At 42.7% G+C, this 15094-nt stretch overlaps 1 protein-coding gene across 1 annotated transcript in view; it reads right to left on the reverse strand.

Annotated features, from left to right (window-relative positions):
• Positions 1–3738: 3738 nt before the first annotated feature.
• KEL (Kell blood group, metallo-endopeptidase) overlaps positions 3739–15094 on the reverse strand; it is a 22683-nt gene continuing 11327 nt past the window's right edge. The window contains exons 8-18 of the mRNA XM_010134651.1: positions 14753–14898; positions 13324–13447; positions 12707–12817; positions 11510–11608; positions 11081–11158; positions 10538–10641; positions 9472–9582; positions 7260–7327; positions 6870–7027; positions 5938–6030; positions 3739–3915 (exon numbers count right to left, since the gene is read on the reverse strand). Of these exons, the coding sequence (XP_010132953.1) occupies positions 3739–3915; positions 5938–6030; positions 6870–7027; positions 7260–7327; positions 9472–9582; positions 10538–10641; positions 11081–11158; positions 11510–11608; positions 12707–12817; positions 13324–13447; positions 14753–14898 (1269 nt within the window). The remainder of the gene's footprint in view (positions 3916–5937; positions 6031–6869; positions 7028–7259; positions 7328–9471; positions 9583–10537; positions 10642–11080; positions 11159–11509; positions 11609–12706; positions 12818–13323; positions 13448–14752; positions 14899–15094) is intronic.

A 15094-nucleotide genomic window follows, 5' to 3' on the forward strand; every position in this document is an offset into this window, starting at 1 on the left:
CTGACTGGCTGTGCACTGGAAAAGGCAATGGCTTCTGACCCTGACCTGCTCTCTTTGAAGCTGGGGCTCTTTAGGAAGCGGGGGAAAAAAATTAGAGCTTGTTACACGCTGCCTGTTCAGATACTGTTTCCTGGAGAGTGTCTGAGCCATGCTTCTCTTTCCTCTTCCCTCCTTCTTTGCTCTACTGGACACTAGTCTCCTGTCTGTCACGCAGCAATGAAATTGAGAAAGGAAAATGAAACACCGTCACAGCCCACAGCACACAGGAACCAAGGAAAGTGCACCGATTCAGGGAGACAAGTCTGAGAAACGGAGCCAGCGCGGGCAGAAAGCAAGAGAAGCCACAGTCAGAGAGGAAGTGTGTTGAGATGTTAGTGGGGAATTGGCCAAATGCATGAGTGAGAAAATGAGGGACATGAAAATCAATGGAAGAAAGACACATTTGAAACGAAAGAGGATGAGAAAGATGATGCTGAGAAAAGAAGGGAAAAGAAAAAAATCCTGCAAGACTCAAACCACAGTAGTCCAGATCCTGTTCCCAGTTCTTCCAATGCCTGTTTTTCCGTATCTCAATTCCCCTTGTAAAATAGTGGTGATCCCCCCTTCCTAGATGACGACTTACTACCCTCATGCAATTTCATGCACCTAGCAGGGCAAAGGGAAAGAAGTTGAGGCCAGGTTTGCCCACTCACATCCATTCACATCAGGAAACCATTCTTGGGAATTGTGAGGATGCTACGGGGAGGGTGAGCGTAGAGGAATATGTACTAAATAAGGAAGAACAGAGAGAAGAAAAGGACAAGGGAAGCGGAGGGTGGGAAGGGATATGAATGAAAAGCTGCTTAGTATGAATGAGAAAATAAATGCACAGTAAATGTGAAATGGAATTGAAAGTTTAGAAAGCAGGGAGACAAAAGAGGGAGGGAAGCAGAGGTGAAAAGGATCCAGGGTATGAAACAAGAGAACAACAAGAAAGCTTACACTGTCCCCACCTATCCCCCCGTTACAGGCTGGGAGCAAATGGAGGAAACATTTGTGGCCTCATCAACAGGCGAAGAAATGGAGGTGATCGACATGGTGGAGCATGACGACTCACAGGCACTGGGGAATTCAGCGGTGAAGGATCTGTCACTGGATCTGACTCTTGCCCTGACCGTTGGCAGCGTTGTCCTCCTTCTTTTATGTGTGACATAAAGCATGAAATCATTTACATCATCAAAGAGGATAACAATTTTAATATCTACCTGTGTTTCCTGATCACCCACTAGGCAGCATGGTCTCTCTTGACGAACTGCACCCAAGGAATTTGCAACACTGAGGACAAGGGCAGGAACCTTGTGGACGTATTGAAAGTGTTTCCTTCTCTACTTGAGAAACACAATAAATTCTCAGTCCAAGACTCATGCAATTTTTTTCCTAAGCCTGACTGCCCTTCTTGCACTTCCCCTATGTTCTTCGTGTAATAATATAATAGTAATTAGCAAGAATCGATTCAACTCACCAGCTTTAAGGGTAACCCTGTCTTTTCAACATAATCTTAATAAATTCATCATACATTGTTAAGAAAAAAAATGTGTATTCTAGGGAACTGTTCCCCTCACACACTTAACAAGATAGATACAAGAAAAGTTGAATACTCCTCAAAATGCAGATTGTTGATGGCTTTTGTTTTTTCTATACATTATAAACAAAGCAGCCAAGTAGTCTCAGTACAGTGAAATAACCTCTATGTTAAACCCAAGGTCTGGTACAATTTACGTCTAAAAGAAAGGTAGTCTGGATACGCTGCTAGGACAAAACCGATTAAATGAGTGCAGGAAAGAGAAGCACAAGCCCAATTTTGGTTTGGGGTTTTTTTTATGATGGGTAAATAAATTGAGGCATTATTATTTATTACTTGTGAAGATCAGCTAAGAACTCCAGTCCTGCTGAGAACAGTGCAAACACAGAGTGAAGAAACAGGCCCAGTCATAAAGAGTTTGCAATCAAAGTAATTCTTTTCTCTGAAGCAAACACTTTATTAATATTTTACTTAATGAAAACAAATCTGTGAACAGTCTGTTCCTGCAAAATATTTTGCTGCACTGGCCAGTATTGGGAAAGGATTAACACAGTTATTACGATTTTCACAATTTTTACAATGCAATGTTTCCACTTGCCATCACCTATTCCACAAACAATCCCCAGGCAGCCAATATAATAAGTAAAATAAAAACACTCCCATAATCAAAAACGGTTTGAAGAGTATGCAAAAGGTAGGAGTATTTTGTATACTTGACTCACTTTGGTAAATTTTGGAACACTTGTATACGTTTTCTAAATGATCAGAACCTGAAACTGATGCAATTATTAGGTTGCTCTTGAGAATCTGCTGTAAGCAATTCTCTTGCTGCCCTAAAATATATTACTTCTTACTCTCTTTTTTCTCTGAAGTAAATAAGCGTAAACTTCAGTTTCAAGAAGAAAGTAAAATCCTATAGCAGCTCTACTCCTCTGTTTGGATGATAAATATTTAAAAGTATAGAGATGCGAGAACTTCTAGGGATGAGAGAACCAGGTTCAGGATCCAGAGATGTTCTTGGTATTCTAACTGCTCAGTTTTGAGAGACTTCTAAAAATCCTTGTGACTGTCCCATACTTCACCTTCAACCATACCCTCAACGCTAAATAGAGACTAAAAAAACCCACAATCTTGTTGGAAAAGCAAAAATAACGAAGACAATCTGTTCTCAGCTCCCAACCCCCCCTCTCACCAATAGGGGTGCTTTCCTCTCTTATCTTAGGAGTTTTTCTGATGAAACGAGAACAGAAAGGGCCTTCAGTAGCTTTCATTACTGAGTGACTTATCTTTCAGCCTGGAAGCTGGAGCCGTTGAGTCTTTCCTAGTACCTATCTCCATTTACGGTCAGGAGGGGAGAAGAGGACTCTTCCCTCTCTGGAAACTTACACCTGTGGTTTCCATAGTAACCCAGAGGGTTTCCCTAAGAGCAAATCTTACAAGAACAAGTCTTAAAGCTCCAGTTTATTGCCACGTCCACTCAACATGGTTGTGAGGCTGCTGGAGTAGACAGGGAAATGCGCTGAACAGAGGGACTACTAATGTAGCAGTCCTTCTGTTTACATCTCCTCAGAAGCTGTTGCCTACTAGACACCGGCTAGTCATCTTACTACCCTGGGACTTGCTAAACTCCAGAGTTGTCACTCTCTGCAACAGAATGCTGAGAGCGGCAGGAGGAGACCCTCCTCCTGTACGAGCTCAGCTCAAGAATTTTGCCACCTGCTGAGGGAAGGAGAACAAGAAAAGGAAGGTAGAAGAGTGAATAAGAGTGTCATGTCACCCTAGAGGCCCTGAGAAGATGGTCATACTTTCACGGGTCAAGCCTTCCTCTCCCTGGAGTCACATATCTCCTCCTCCTTTTTCCGTGCAGATTACCAGATACGGCACTTTTTGACTGGGTTCATTGGAGATCATCTTACTACCCTGGGACTTGCTAAACTCCAGAGTTGTCACTCTCTGCAACAGAATGCTGAGAGCGGCAGGAGGAGACCCTCCTCCTGTACGAGCTCAGCTCAAGAATTTTGCCACCTGCTGAGGGAAGGAGAACAAGAAAAGGAAGGTAGAAGAGTGAATAAGAGTGTCATGTCACCCTAGAGGCCCTGAGAAGATGGTCATACTTTCACGGGTCAAGCCTTCCTCTCCCTGGAGTCACATATCTCCTCCTCCTTTTTCCGTGCAGATTACCAGATACGGCACTTTTTGACTGGGTTCATTGGAGATCCACTGGTACACTGGAAGTGCTTGGCAAAGTCCTGGCTATTGCTGACTGGCCCACGGACACGAAGAGGCAAGGGACTGTGCGGATCTGTGTTCAGGGAAGACTCTAGTTTCTCAGGATCCTGGTGTCCACACATTGCCTGAAATGAAGCAAACCAGAAAAGTCAGTTTGGCTCAAAGTCCTCATGCAGATAAAGCACAGCTCCTCACGCACACATGACTGAGGCCCTTAAGAGCAAAGAAAACACACATGGGTGTGTCAACAATGTTCGGATCTTTTCAGATCTTCACCACCACGATTTCTCTTTTCTCTTTCCCTAACTTCTCTGTCCCAATTTCCCCATCTGACAAGCCATCTGCTCTTTACTGTGTAGTCCAAAACACAGGGAGTTTAGACCACCTTGGAGTTTAGGCTCACGCAACCCTGGACTCCATCTAAAACAACAGCATAGGTGTAGTCTCAGTGTCTAGACTCAGCTTCCTAAGCAATGAGTGCTCCTCAGGAAAGGCGAGCGCTTACACAACATCGCATTACTACTTGAGAGATTGGGGGGAAGGTCATGTGACTTTACTGTTAAACTGGCAATCCAAGTCTTCAGTCTTGTGATTTCAGTCATTATTCATCGACGACAGATGCAGTAGCTGCTCGATAGCCTCTGAAATGCAAATCTTGCCACCAAACCCCAATAATCTGTGATTTCAGGGCTGCTTTACCACACGCTGCTCTGACCTAATGTCAATACATTTACAAAACTTTTCCCTTTGCAAAATTGCAGCATCTTATGAGGGCATGACTTTTGTGAGCACAGAAATCCAATGATCTATCAGGAGGAATTCAACTGCACAGCTATGCACAACTTTGCACAAACCCTTAAACCAGGTTCCCACAAAAATCTCGAGCTATGTGTGCATGTACTTCTAGTTCTTTATCTCTAAATAACATTCTAAACTCTTCTTTTCACTATCAAAATGACACGTTTGACCTGGTTTGAGTTAGAACCAGTTCTGTTCAGTGATTTTACTTTGCGGCTCCTTTGCTTCTCAGTGATGGTGCTTTCTGAAGTTAACGGTGTATTTGTGCAGACAGTGGCTGCTTCTAGAAGTGACAGCGCTGGGTGTTCATAGTTACTACCAGAGACTGGTGTGCAGAAAGGCTCTGGCTTATATTTTCTTCTCTGAAGACCAAGGTCACTGCTAACTCCTGTGTGCAGTAAGTTAGCTTGCTGCACTTGCGGGGAGGAGCAGACAGGACAGGTGACCCTAAACTGACCAACAAAGTGTTCCATCCCATAGACGTCATATTTGGTATAAAGCTGAGGGATTGCAAGGGTCTAGATCTCTTCTTCATTGGCCGGTGTTCAAGGAGTGCTCTGTCCATTCTGTCTTCAACCCCAGTCTGTGCATTCCCGAATCCAGCTCCAGAATCCAGCTCTTGCATCCAGTTCCCATCTGCTACTGAGTCCACCCCAGGCCTTCCCCAGTCTCTGCCCACAGCATCAGTGGTGACATTGATCTGGTTGCCATCAGGGAGGTTGGGTTTGTTATTGGGGTTGTTTATATACATATATATATATACACACATATATATATAATTTCATTATTATTATCTTCATTAAAGTAGTTTAAGTTTTCTAATCCATAAGTCTCTCTCCCTTATTCCCTTTCTCTTCCTTTTTGAGAAGGGAGGGGGCTTAATAGAGAGCATCTGCCATTTGTTAGGGCTGGCCCAGCCCTGACCTGTGACAATGACATCATGACAGAGAGGTGGATGAAGGAAGGGACGGAGAGGTATGCACTTTTCCCAGTAAAATTCCACTTGCCATTTCTAAGATTGCTCACAACAGCAAAAAAGTACCCAGAAGCTGGCAATGAACCTCACTTTCCCTGACACACTTGTCTGCTACAACTTGATTTTGGTAGAATTTGGAACTATGTAAAAGATTTGTTTGCAGACAGGCTTTTTGTTCGCTTTGTTAGTCCCAGGTTAGGGGGCCTATACATGAATTTTATCTTTCTAAATAGGATTCTGGATCTCCCAGAAACATCAGTCATTCCCAGTTCTGTGAAGAGGGGGAAAAGTGATTGAATATTGAGAATGATAAACCATAATAATGTGGAAGACAATGGAGAGAGAGAGGCATGACTAGCCTAGAATTCATTACATGAGCAAAACTGAGGTAGAAAAGCTGGTCGTGTGAAAGGCCAATCTTAGACAAATCCTTCTCTTTGTGTTTTTTCAGCCAATTCTTATAGGCCTGTGGAGAGAGAAAAATATTAATAATAAATACCACTTCAGATATTGTTCCAAAACCATGTGTTCTGTCAATGGATTATATCAATCTATTATGTATTTCATAAATTAGCAAGTTGGTATCTCTTCTCACTCTGAGGCCCCCTGCTGCTGGCCGTGTCCCTAATAACTCTAAGCGAGGAGAATAAAAACGTAACTCCTTTGCTTCCCATTTCAGAGCCTACCACACACACGTCGTCAGAAGATATGGTGACTGCACTCGAGAGAATGAAAATAACTTTCAGAGAAAGTTACAAATACTTGAATAAAAATTTAAACACTTTCTATCTCCCAGCATTCTTCATGCAAGAGTGTACCAAGTACCGCCTGAGACCTAGACATCTCAGAGCGACCTGCACTCTGTAGTTAATTAAACCGCCGAACTACTGCATGAGGAAATTAAAAAATGCTCTCTAGACTAAAGCATTGCTGAAAATATAATTATTGAGTCATTTTAGCACCACACAGAATTCTGGTTCATGTCTCAGTTCCTCAGGTACAACATAAACACGTAATTAACAACATGCTTTTGTATGCATGACGTAAATGAGGAAGTAAACAAAAACCCACCCCAGCAATGGTAATGGGCAAAAGTGGTCTTACGTGGAAGTAGCGGGGATGCGAGCAAAGATTTGTGAGGAACCCATGTCTGGAATAGTAGAGGATATGCAGGGCACAGGTGTGCAAGAAGTCCGGAACTGGAGCAGCGTGTAGGAAAGGAAAGTGGCAGAGCAATCTTCTGATAACGGCAGCTGAGTTGCGTGGTGAGACTACGAGATTAGAGAATTCAGTAGACCACAATACCTGGTAAGCGACGGCGAGCCCTCCAGTGTCAGCTGTATTCTCCAACAGCGTAAAAGTACCATTGACTTTAAAGTCAAAGCTTTCGTACTGTTCAACCAAGCAGTCGATAGATTTCTGCAGTGCGCTCCTGTTGCATGCAGGACAGCCTCCAGGCAGCACTGTGGGAAAAAAATATCCTCGAAAGTAACTTCTGGCAATCACTCACCTGTATTCCTCACATTAATTGCTGTGTCTTAGTAGTCAGCATGGCCTGGAATGGGGTTTCCTTTGCTTCATCTACCTTAATAATATTTGTGTTCACTGATAGAGGGACAAGGATTTAAGATCCCCTGAGGCAAAACACCAGTGGGAACCTAGAAGAGTTAAAAAGACACCAGAGCCAGTACCCACCATAATCATAGAACGTGTGAAGAATTTCATGCGCCATGAAGACCCCGATGGCTCCAAAGTTCACAGCACTGAAAAATAAACATTAAAAAAGTGCATTTGAAAATAAAAAGAGGGCAGGTGAGCATTCATTATAGTCACTGAGCACAACTGTGAGTTGCACAGGAGCATCCTACCCTGAGAGCACAAAGAAGCACTTTCTATTTATTGTCTCTTGGATGTGGCACAGTCTGCAAAAATGCAAAGACAAGTGTAAATTACTGTATCAATGCTTCAAAACGTACTATGGGCTTGCATTAAAATACTTATAGCTAGTAAGCCATCATAATAATGAAGAGTCTGTGAATGAGATTCTGCCTTTATTAACTCTAGTGATGTGTACTGTTGTTGAGAAAGGTCCTTATTTACCCACTACTAGCTGAACTGCTGCAGAAACAGTAAACTGCAATGGTAATTACACAGAAGCAGGATGGCTGGAGGAGCAATCTGGCAGCAGCTGTAGAGTGAAAAATGACACATAAAGCTGGCAAGGTAAATTAAAACCATGCATGTTTGACCACAGTTACTCTGTCTAGCATTGGTGATCTTGCTTCAAGCACGAGGCTGTACTAGAGACCTCCAGCAGTTCTTTCCAAATAGAATCTCTATGCTTCTATGCAATGAATTTACAAATAATCTCATGAGGAAGAGTACACTCAAATTGCATTTCCATAAAAGGAAATGATGGGTTCATTCTTTCTTTACATGCACTGATTAATGCTACTGAAGCATGAAATGATGGTAGTAGATCATTATTACATCACTGGGAACTCAGTAGGAACTGACAAGAACAGAATAACTCATCTTCTCTCAGAAGTGCTGTTTTAGAAGCCCTGTACTTGTAACTCATAGGTGTTGCCCAGAGAAGCTGTGGATACCTCATCACTGGAGGTCATCATGGTCAGGTTGGTCGGGCCTTTGAGCAACGTGATCTAATGAAAGATATTCCTGCCCATGGCAGGTTGGTTGGACTAGATACCTTTAATTGTCCCTTCCAACCCAAACTATTCTATGATTTTATAGTTCTGTGAGAATTGTACTGCTTTGATGACTTGTTTTAAAAATTATCCTCACAGTCATCTGAATTGGCTTTTGTCAGTAGAATTTAAAATTAGAGCATCATCTGAGAAAATGCTATTGCTCCATTTCACCAAAAGCTGATCAAGTTTGACTTACCAGCCTACTCAACAGGGATGACAATGGGGAAAATATATTTTACTAACACTGAACACAAAAGGACTAAGAAGCCGTTGATATTTTTTCAGAGAGGAAGAATACAATAAGCAATAGCTGATGCCACTGGAAATTTTTTTTTTAAAACTTTTGAGATGCCCTGTTCTTCATACTATAACGAATTGATGAAATAGTGCAAGCGCTAGAACATGTCATATAACTAGTGGTAGAAGATCACCATGGAGAAAATAATTACATTTAACTGAGACATGTTTCTTTCAAACTTCAGTCTCTTGCCACAGTGTGAGCTTAACTTTCAGTACAATGGGATTAGGAAAATTATCTATCCATTGTATATGTGGATATTACATATCCATAGCATATGTGATGCAAAAAAAAGGACATAAAATAGTGTTTTTACAGTCAACGGCTTTAAGAGCTTTAAATATTAGAAAAATATTGCTTCACAGATCTGTTCCATATGATGAAAGAACTCGATTATAAGAGTATGGTCTACAGAAATGTTTTTGTTACAGGGGAAGACTCAGAATTGAAAATGTATTTGCTTATTAGAGAAGGTTTCTCTAATAAAAGGGAGAGAAGAACTGTGTTTGATCCATTTGAAAAAGACTTCTGACAAGAAGTTGCTGTGGAGGGTCCTGTTTTCTCAGGGTTAGATTTCAGGAACTGAAATCTAGAAAGTGAGAGGCAAAGGTGAAACATCTTCTGTGCATTAACCTACATGATACTTCTGCCTCTTTGCTCTATTATAGCTTAGTTTCACCTAGATACTGATTTTGCTCCAACAGAGTCAGTGATCACAGTCTCAGAATTCAGAAGACAGTATCCATCTGGCTTCAGAACAAGCTGTTTTCCTCCTGTACTGTGTCTTTCTGGCATGTATTAAGAAAGAGGCTAAAGACAGACCCGTTAAGATTCTTTCTGGGAACATGGTGCAGCCAAGGGACTACATTCACCTTCAACCTTTGCAGCCCCTCCATACCTGGGAAACTCCATGTGGAAAAAAGGGCTGCGGAACATTCCAGCAGGAAAGACTACCATGTGGTGCCTCACCGAGTAGTATGAATGCACATTCCAGGGGGATACCTGCCAACTAGAAGCGGAAAAAGAGAAATGAGAGGATGTATTAACTCCTTATCTCATACCTTGCTCCTTTCCTCCCCTGGGCTTGCAAAATGATCCGCTCAGAACAACTGTTCATACAGCAGCAGCAAATTATGAAACTCACATTACTAGAGTTAAAGGTGTTTGAAATAAACCTTCACTTGGTTACGGATGGTCAGAGCTAGTAGCTTAGCTTTCATGCAGATTAAAGGATACACTTCGCTGTCAAGTAGGTGAGGATTGGTAACTTCCTGTGAAGTCCTGCACAGACACTCTTCGGGTGTGTAAGGTCCCAAGCATGCCTGTCAATGTTGCCTGCCTTTAGAAGTGTCCTATGTCCTGCCTTTGAGGTGATCCTGCCAGCATTCATGTCCTCACAGTGCTTTGCTGTTTGCTTTGCTACTAAGTCTGGGAGAAACTGTTATCCCCCTTACTCAAGGGTCCATGGGCAAAAAAAGTTCTTTTTTCAGGAGGCTGGGGCTCCTTCAAGAACAGTGGACGTTTTCGGTAGCATGAGGTAAGGCTGAATACAAGACAGGCTGCCAGATTTTAAGCAGGATGTAGCCTTGCAGCAAAGAAGGACAATAGCATCTGCATCTTGTCTTGTATTAGGTTAAGTGTCACCAGCAGATCAAGAGAGGTAATCATGGCCCTCTATTCAAGACCGGTGAAACCACACCTTGAAGTAGTGTCCAGTTCTGCCCTCCAACCCCGCTTGCCTGCACACACACACAGCCCCCACCCCGCCCTTGCCTGCCCTCCACCTGCTTCCCCAGTAAAAGAGAGATACAGACATACAATTGGACACAGTCCTGAGTGGCCTGCTCTTGCACCCTTTGAGCAGGAGAGTTGGACTAAGTGTTCTCCGCAGGTCCCTTCCAACCTCAGTTATTCCATGAGTGTGTGATTCGGTTATATTTTTCAGCTCAGTATCTGATACTTACTTATCCTGCAAGTGATGCTGAAGGAGTTCCAAGTAGGAATTTTCCCTCAGTACTTTCAAGCAAGCCACCACATTGAGGAGAAAAGTGTCTTCATTTATCTCCAACTGAGGGAAGAGACAAGTAATGTCACTGTCATAGGACATAAGCAAGGAATAAATTGGACAGTATGAAAAAAAAAGTCCCACAGGTCAAAAAAGGGTTAATCAAAAGACAAACGAATGGAATACTTCTGTCTTTTTTCTCTCCCTGTTCTCAAGACCTCCAATTTAAGATAGGACAGTAATGTTATCTGCAGGCCAAACAGATCATTCAAGCAGGTCACAACCAATCTCTCTCAGGCCAGCTGCTCTAAGCAGGAGACAGCAGAGGCAACAGATAAGCAGTAGATAAAGGTTCTCTGGGCCCACATGTTCTCAGAAAATGACCAGTAGGAAATGTGCATTGCTCCAGAAGTCATAGTCTCTTTTAGCAGCAGACAAGGTAGCAGTTGGTACAGGTAAACCGCCAATAACGAGGCAGGCATGTTTACATTATATAGCTCACATTCTGGTAGTCCAAGGTCACTTTGTCAGTCAGGAGTATGTGAGCTGGGTAGCCAATCTCCACTTGCAGTTGGGAAACCTAAAATCATAATAAACAAAAAAAACAAACAAAAAGAAACATGACTAAGAGGAGCCTTTACCTTGTAGACATCCTTTTTAAATTCTAATCTAAACAACCCAAACACAACCTGTGAAACAGCCCTTCAGACAAACGCTGAGCCTCTCTATTCGCACACTTCAATGTACAACCACGTGTGCGGGACGGCACTTACAAAACCACCTACACTTTTCAGTGTGTATAAGACATCTATTTAAGACTGTGTGCCTGTAGGAGCAGGTAGGAATATGTGAAGGTGTAGGCCCCTTCCATTCCTTCTCCAAAGGCTTCAGGTAAAAGAAGGCCCCAGTAACTTCTGCCCTCTGCACGCACCGAGGCTTTAGCCTGTTGGCGATCCTCTTCATCTATCCACTCCAACTCATCCAGCTGGCCATAGAGGGCATCCTGGATCTCAGAGAACATCTGCTCAGTCTGCAGTAGAGAAAAGAAGGCACAGTCAGAGGTGCAGAAAGACATCGTTCAAGGCTTAGCTACCTTGCTGGAACATCTTCCCATGTTCCAGCAATTCGACTGCAGAATAACTGGAGGAAAATTTTTCTTCTTGTGATGAAAGAGACTTCAGTTTCTACAGTGATTTAGGCATAAGTTATTTGGCATCCATTGGTTCCTCACAGGCCTCACTGTTCTCTCCCGCACACCTTTTCATCTTGCTTTTCACAGTAACTAAGAGGGAAATAAAATTATTTTTCATTCAGTCCCTGTTGGGATAGGAATGGACCAAATGATTTCCTCACATCTTGAGAGAAATGCAAATTCAGTATTCGCAAGTATTTCATGCCGGTGCCTCCCTTTCCAAAGTTATGGCAATCTCACTCTCTCCGTCACAAAATTATGTTTTGTTCATTCATCTTTGTGCTTCACTACACATAGTCTTAGCTTTACCGTCAATTTTTTTTTTTTTTTTTTACTCCTGTCACTTTATACACAATAAACTCTTTATAAAACCTGGTGCCTACACTAACTTCCCTCAAAACAAAAAGGAACTCCGATCATCAAAGGGGAAAAAAGCAATCTTTCCCACACTGCAGGCAGGTGATCCTCTTACTGTGGATCCACTCAGAAGGATTTGGCATCTGTTTCCGTACAACTGGTCATGTGATGGCTTAGGGGCTTTACAATTGAAAATCTTATGTGAATATGTCAAATTGGTGATGAATTCTGTTAATCTTAACGGTCATTCCAGGAAGCATGCTGAGATTGCATGCATTTGTAGGGCTGTCATATGTGCTGGTGCTGCATATGTGACTTTACTAACGGATGAAATAAAGATAATAACTGGTATTCTAGCATTGCTTATTCTAGCAATGGCAGCAATGTATTGTTCATTCCCCCAAAAGGAGGGGAGGTGCCTAAGTACAGGAACTACGTAAGTGTAGGTATAAAACCCACACATTATTTTTCTGCCTTGATGTAGTCTTATGCTGGCATGTCAAAAAAAACAAAGAGATGAAGCTGAGCTCTGCTTGGGGGTTAAGAGGATGAATACCTACTCGGACGATTAATACCTACAAGTTTCTTAGTCTGCTGAGGGAAAATTTCTTGCACAAACATCTGCCCTAGAACTGGCTCAAAGAAAGAGCTGGTATCAGTCAGGCACTTCCTCCAGCGCTCAGTTGCCATCTGTAAGAACAGAGAAAGAAACAGAGACATGTGAAAATGAGGAAGAAGAGAGAGGAAGACAGCAAGAGGAAATATAAATGTGCAATCAGTAGCATATATGCAATCTAAAAGTGACAGCAGTCAATGGTAAGTAGTGCAGTCCCTTTAAACTACCTCAGAAAAATTTATCAAGTAAACCGTTGATTTCCTTATGATTTACTCCGTTTACTTTCACACAAGGTGAAGATTCATACGTTGGCTGAGACAAATACATAGAAGGTGACCATTTATACATTGTTCCCTTGCCCACAACATGGTGCACCTAGCTCTTCAAAGTTTTGTGTATCACGTCTACTCCCACATTTCTTTGAGAAAAAGGAAACATTTTAATGGCCTAGCAAGAGTAGTTTTCCTCTCCAAATCTAAGAAATTACATCCAAGACAATGCCTCAAGAGAGTATTCAGAAGGCATGTCCTTGTTTTCAGCTGCTGGGGAGGCTGGAGAATGTGGTTAGAGGCTAACTCACCATTCTAGATCCCATTTTTCCATAAAGAATCTTAGATAGCTCCAGGCGTGCATCTTGAAATCGACTGTCAAGGGCTGGGGAGAGATTCTCGACCAGGCAAACAATCATATAAACGTGAAGAACCCTGTAGGGAAATGATATTTAAACAGACTGACAATTGAAGGCTGGTAACTATAAACACAGAGATGTGACAAGAGTCAGAGGAATAATTTGAGGCAGAGGAACCCTAGTAAGCTGAAAAATGACAACGAAGTACCCTGAATGGGCTACGCCTGAGACGATCAGATGACGTGACTCAACCAGAGAAACTCTCTCCCCAGAACACCATGAAGACTCAAGGGGTAGTTGCCTCCTGGGCCACGAGATTCTTTATGGAAAGCAGGAGAGAGCATTTCTAGGACGGGGTGAAACTTACTATGGAATAGTAAGGGTCTGTGCGATTGTGTGAGGCTTATTATGGGATGTTTATGGGAAGGACCAAAGGCAGGGAAAGGCAAGGATCACGGTGGATTGGGGGAAACATACGAGGGAAAATGGAGAGGAAGGGTGGTAAGAGGGAATGGTTGAGCATAAACTTGTGGCTTGCCAGGACATCTGTCTGATTGAGCCCTGCACATGGCCACCAGAATGTGTCCTATAAATGCTATTCTTAAATAACATTCTACTTTCTATGTGTGGGGATGGGACTGGAGTCTGAGAGTTGACTACTGGAGGGACTTTGGTTTGAGCTAGCTGCTGGGGAGAGCAGGGGTTGGAGAGTTGGTCACTGGAGAGACTAACAGTTTGCACCAGCTACTGGAGAGATCTGCTTGTATGTGCGTTGTTTTTAAAAGGAAAAGAGCAGGGTACCAGCAACCAAAGTAGGGCTGCAAGAGTCAGGGTCTCATATATCCAAGCGCCAGCAGCTGTGGACACCAGGGCATCTGGGGCCAGCTTCTGGACAGACTGAATAGCTAAGCTATTGGAGTCATCCATATTTGGTGTATATATATACACATCACTAGTATAAACCAATCCTGATCAGCCGAAGTGGAGCAATAGGATCAGGCTGTCTGAGCTGTTCATGTTTGCATGAGTGCTTTGGGTGGGTTGGTGGGTTCCAGTAAAGGCGCTGTGTTCCATCTCTGTTGATCTGTGTGACACGTATTTATATATGTGTGTGCACAGACGTGGTGTGTGCACATATGTGGTGTGCGCACGTGCAAGCCTATTGGGAGTATATGCCAAGCCTTAGTACTGGCTAAACCTGTCAATAATGAGCCACAGCAGCCTTGCAATTGTTGTTCAATTCATACTGGAATATGGATTGAATATGGATTCAACATGGATTCAACAGCCTCTAGCACAGAGGTATCTTACACATTTATGGTGTCTGAAGTTACTATTTCTTGAGGTGTGAACAACTACAGCTGCAGATACTGACTCCTACCTTTGCTTGTGCCACTGTGTGATGAGCTGTGACATGCCTCTTAGGTAATCCATGTCATGCACTGCAATTGGCTGAGAAAGGTTCATTGGCATAGGATGGAAGACAGCCTGGAGACATGACAGCCAGTCAATAGCAGGTGCTTTTTCCTAGAAATAAAACAAAGCTCACAAGCTGAACTATGAATCTGAATTGACTGACAAAAAATAACAGGGAAACTGGGATAATCTCTCTAACACTGTTAAGAGGAAGTTTCAACAAGATAAACTGTATGACATGGGTATTGATTATAATGGCAAAGGAGATTTTTTTTTTTAATCGAATTAGCACTGGGGAGGGGAAAGA

This window comes from Buceros rhinoceros, unplaced genomic scaffold (genome assembly GCF_000710305.1).
Source record: "Buceros rhinoceros silvestris isolate BGI_N320 unplaced genomic scaffold, ASM71030v1 scaffold16794, whole genome shotgun sequence".
NCBI classification, from domain to species: Eukaryota; Metazoa; Chordata; class Aves; order Bucerotiformes; family Bucerotidae; genus Buceros; species Buceros rhinoceros.